We start from the raw sequence: 5,052 nt of genomic DNA on the forward strand, positions 1-5,052 counted from the left end.
CTTATCCATTTGATGGATATTTGTACATCCAAAAATGTATAAATCTGGACGGGTATTTAAATAGTTTGCAAATAAATAATTTAAATATAGGGGTACTTTAAATATATGATTGCTCATAAAGCTATATGGGATTTAAAGAGACTACCCCCCTACTTAAACCATATGTAATAACTCCATCCTTAGTGAAGATTAGGAATTTCTCAAAGGACCTTGATTCTTTGACCAATTATTCTCAATATATATATTAGATTCTTGGCTATTATTGATTCATCACTTGAGAATGTCTCTCTATGATCCTAAGATTGATTGCGATATTTCTTATGCCTTCAGTTGGTAGCTTGCTATCATGTGATAATTACATTGCCCTGTATCATCATCTCCACACACTCCTACTAGACTATTTCTCTATAAAGACGTGTTTTCAAATTGTTTCCTCTTTTGGATGTGTTTCCCATTACCTACACTTCTCTAGATGGCTATGATTAATTAGTGAACCATCACTCAACCAAGATGTCACTAGAATCTATATATTCCTGAGTCATAGATATGATGTAGACATTTTGCCTCTTTTGAATGTCTTTTCCATTTCATAGCTTTCTCTAATTACATATGATCAACTAATGACCCATTGCTCAACTAAGATGTCAATAGCTTCCATATTCCCTTAGCTACCTTAGGTGGCTATATGTTGCACAATTTGAGCTCAACTTGAGTATGGATATATTTCTACTTTTCTATAGCTATTGTTTTAGATTGTTCAAGGTCATTAATTTGTTGTAGTGGGCATTCTATGCACTTACTTATCTACAATCATTTACTTGCCTTAGACTTGTGTACTTCAATGTGCACTCCCTCTACTATAGTCTTCTCCAGCCACTATGATGATATGTTTGTTCATGTGCATGAAACAAGACTTCAAAATCATGTTTGGATCTTGATACACCTTTGTGTCAGCTTCTCAAGGATCATCAACCAAAGCTCGTTGAGCTATATGTAACTCTATTCGAGCTGTGACATCCTTAGATATAGTGTTGTAGCCTCTTTAAGTTTCCCATGAGGCTTTTCTTGGCCGAGGATTCTAAAGAGATGAATGCACTCCTTTCCAAGACTTCTGCAACATGTCTCCAATTTCCAAGCCTTTGCAGCCTATCAGATACTCTTCCTATTACTCATAATCCTTGCCTCTTTATGCTCTCACAAGAGGGAGTCATGAGATGGCAAGGGATGGCTTTGGTGCCCTATCAAAAAGGAGAGATGAGGGATATAGACAATGCGAATCACACATAATGAGAAAATGCAAGCATAATTAGATGCACAATGTACATCAATTAAGAAAACAAAGCATGCTCATAGAATGGGGATAAGGTTTGTCCGCATATGCTTGAGTATGACTAACTCAACCCACGTAATAATCGGGTAATAACCTATGTATAGCCATGAGGCTATAATACTAACTATTCTAACATTTTAAGATAAAAGATTATGTGCTTGCTCAACCATTGCAATGGATGTTGTATTGTTTATGATTAAATTAACAAATCAAAGCCTTTTCTTTTTTTGGTTGGATCACATTTGGAAGGATAGATGGTTTAAGGTTGGATGATGATACAACTTGGTGGTTTTAAACTATCTAGATCACGCTTGTGCACAATAGCTTTGCAAACTTAGAACTGGTAGTCATGCAAAGAGAGGCCTACAAAACAAAATGTGGGGATGGAAAATCACTTGCCAAACACACCAAGCCCATAAGTGAATAGTTGGGTATGTTTATGTGCAACAATGTGTTAGAAGCTGAATACAACAGTATGTAACATATCATTTTAAGGCATGCTCTTTTAACATGGAGGGTGGGACATAAGAGTGAAATCAATTTCTTTTATAGATGTAAATGCTTGTGCATTGGTCCAACCATGTTATTGAGATTGTTTGGATAGTTAAGCTATTTTATGAGCTTCATCATATCAAAATAACTTCCAACAAGTCCACCACCACCAACTACATTTGTTAAATACAAAATTATTCCAAATGGCTTCTCCCAAACACAACAGAAGAGCATGAATCGTTGTAGTAATTGCTTGGTAGGGGGAAATATTCGAAATTGAGAGAGAGAGAGAGAGAGAGAGAGAGAGAGAGAGAGAGAGAGAGAGAGAGAGCCTTTGGGTAGAGAAGTAGTAACAAAAGGAGAGAAGAGGTGGGCGGGGGATTTTACAAAGATTTTATTTAAAACAATGTATGAAAGATCACATTAGGTGACTTCAAGATTGGCTAAAGCACTCTTCTATTGAAGAATTGTGAACCTTTGACCATGGGCACATTGAGGTGCAAATGCACCTAACATGCTATTCCTCGCGTGGCAAGAGTTTAAAAATGAGATATCCTAGATTTGGCTTTTACACCTTAATGTCTTTCCTTTTCTTATCGGGCTACATTAAAGAATCGAGTCTTCTCTATATCTAATGTTCAAGATGTCCAGCTCCATGTGCTTTCACAAGGTCATGATGTATTTTGGTAAGATTGATGGATGCTTTCCAATGGAATCTTGTTGACTATCGCTTGTTGCTAGCCATTGTCATAGAAGCTACATCCATTAACAAAAGCAATGAGTTAAAACATGAAGTTGAAATCTAGTCTTTAAGCTAGTAACTAGAAAGCTAACAACTAGAAAGCTAACAACCTCCACATTCGAGAACTTTCCTTTACTACATAAACCACCAATGGTCAGTGGAGGATTAGTTTAATCTAGGCACTTTAGGGAAAGAAATCTCCACCCTCTCTCACAACCACCATGTTTTAGGGTCAATCATCATGAAAGAAGGATACTCTCTCTCTCTCTCTCTCTCTCTCTCTCTCTCTCTCTCTCTCTCCCCCCCCCCCAATATTTCTACTGCTCACTGTTGTGAGAAGTCTTGGTCGTTTGTCTTGAGATCTTGTCGTTGTGTTTGTTGTGTGTTCGATCCTCAGATCAATGTCAGATGAGTCATTAGAATTGTTTCCAACGAAGTAAAAAAACCCTCCTCTTCACTGTGTATAATCACATCACGCCCAACAATTCTGCTACTCATTGCGATTAGACTTGTTGGTTTGTGTTGTGATCTTGTCATTGTGTGCCTTGTGTGTTCGATCCACGGAGTGACTTTGGATGAGTAATTATTGGCTCCGTGGAATTGTTTTTACGAAGTAAAAAAACCCTCCTCTCCCATTGTGTATAATCACAACATGACCAACATTTTTGCCACTCACTACGAGCAGTCTTGTTGGTTTGTGTTGTGACCTCATTCTTGTGTGTGTTGTGTGTTCGATCCTCGAATGGACTTTGGATGAGTCATCGCTAGCTCCTTGAAATCGTGTCCAGAGTTTAAAAAAGCTTCCTCTCCTCCTCCTCTCTCTCTCTACACATCCTCTCCTCCTCCTCCTCTCTCTCTCTCTCTACACACACACACACGCGCCGAGGACATTTGAGGAGACTTTCCTCGCTAGAAAACTCCTCCAAAGGGCCGTTTCCCCTATGCAAACATGATGAAATAATGAAAGAATGAAAAGCTACAAAAACTTGAATCAAAGAAAATGGGTGTATGCTCGCTTGCCAACCTTGCTTAGAGAGGACTGCATTTTGGTCACCGCCTAAACTCCAGAAGAAATAGCCCCTCAATTGCTTGCTTTTGAGGTAGGCCACTTTGGTGGCTATGGTGGCTGCGTCGTCGAAACCTGCCCACAGAGTTCCAGAGCCCGTTTCCCCATAGCAATAAGCCGACTTGGTGATCGCATCATCTTTACAGGTCGCATTACTGGCCTGAACAAATTGTTGTATCTGGTCATATGTATCCACAGGCCCAACACCCACAGTTGGCGCTCCGACACCATTGTTTGTGGCATCTGTGAGATACCATGTGTATCCATACATTGCTAGACCCATGACTGCGCACGATGGAGGTAACCCTGCGCCCAGCCATTGCCTGATGCCGTAATCCGTCGTCAGCACTTCGGTAGAAGTGGAATCATAGAGGGCCGTGTGTTCACCAGTCTGCGAGGTTTCCCAGGATCCGTGGTAGTCGTAGGTCATGATGTTAAGCCAGTCCACATTACTGGCAATGGACTGCACGGGGTATGTTCCTGCACCGCCATACAAAATGGTGACATTGTACTTGACAGCGGCGGTGAGAAGGAGGGGATTCTGACTATTCTCAGCTAGAACGGCACTTCTCCACTCGGACCAGAGCAATCCAAGATTGGTCATGTCGGTGGACGACTGAGGGAATTCCCAATCCAGATCTAGCCCATCGAAACTATACTTTCTAGCCGCTGCTATACTGGATTGGATGAAGGTTTGGCGGGATTGGGAGGTGCTGGCCATGGTGGAGAAGGCAGTAGCATTGGAGGAGCCGCCGCCCACAGAAAGAATAGTCTTGACGGCGGCATTGCTCTGCCGAACGGTACTGGAGAAGGTATCGATGATGCCACCGTCGTCAGCTTGAGGCGAGACAGCGTACGTGGAGCTATCCATTTGGGCGAAAGCGTAGAGGATGTGGGTCAAGACAGTAGCATCGATGTTAGAAGCAGCGAAGCCAGAGCCGTAGTAATAGTAGGCAGCTTTGACGGGCTGAGAGGAGGCAGCAAGGGTGGATGGGACAAGGAAGAAGAAGAAGAAGCAGCTACAGCTATGTGTATGCTTTGTCATGGTGAAGCACAAGCTGCTGGCTGGCTTTGAGGGACTATGGCTTCGAAGTTCGAACTGATAAGCAACAAGAAGGGCGAAGATGAAATCTGGAACACACTGATTAGGTCGGGGAAGGGCAGCGATATTTGTAGGCTGGGAAATCCCGTTGAATTGGCCAAAGTCATGAAAACACCTGGTCTAAAAACTGTAGCACCTGTGAAGGAAATGCTGAACGAGATCTCATCCTGTGAAGGAAATGCTGAACTCTGGTCCGTTGGATTCTATTCAGTTGAGCGTGTAATCAAGTCCACGCGCCTTGCACACAACGACAATACGCTTTCATATTATAGATTTCTGCTGGCTTCATCAACAACTAGTTAATAGTTATCGTACAGGAC

General features: G+C 41.7%; 1 protein-coding gene across 1 annotated transcript; it reads right to left on the minus strand.

Annotated features, from left to right (window-relative positions):
- Positions 1-2,345: 2,345 nt before the first annotated feature.
- Positions 2,346-4,755, minus strand: LOC147892776 (class V chitinase CHIT5a-like). Its single transcript, XM_087387552.1, has 2 exons — positions 3,589-4,755; positions 2,346-2,578 (listed from the first exon to the last, which is right to left on the minus strand). Exons 1-2 carry the CDS (start codon positions 4,673-4,675, stop codon positions 2,547-2,549), a joined length of 1,119 nt encoding a protein of 372 aa, XP_087243678.1. The 5' UTR covers positions 4,676-4,755; the 3' UTR covers positions 2,346-2,546.
- Positions 4,756-5,052: the final 297 nt, after the last annotated feature.

The sequence above is a fragment of the Dipteris shenzhenensis genome, chromosome 16 (genome assembly GCF_047967505.1).
Source record: "Dipteris shenzhenensis isolate YYH24624 ecotype China chromosome 16, Dip_SZ_1.0, whole genome shotgun sequence".
NCBI lineage: Eukaryota > Viridiplantae > Streptophyta > Polypodiopsida > Gleicheniales > Dipteridaceae > Dipteris > Dipteris shenzhenensis.

What these genes read in the sequence shown, in the direction of transcription:
- LOC147892776 (XM_087387552.1), bottom strand. Translation starts at nt 4,675, where the DNA reads ATGACAAAGCATACACATAGCTGTAGCTGCTTCTTCTTCTTCTTCCTT. An exon ending in TGCAGTCCTCTCTAAGCAAG is followed by an intron (nt 2,579 to 3,588) that starts GTTGGCAAGCGA and finishes TAATGGATGTAG; the next exon opens with CTTCTATGACAATGGCTAGC.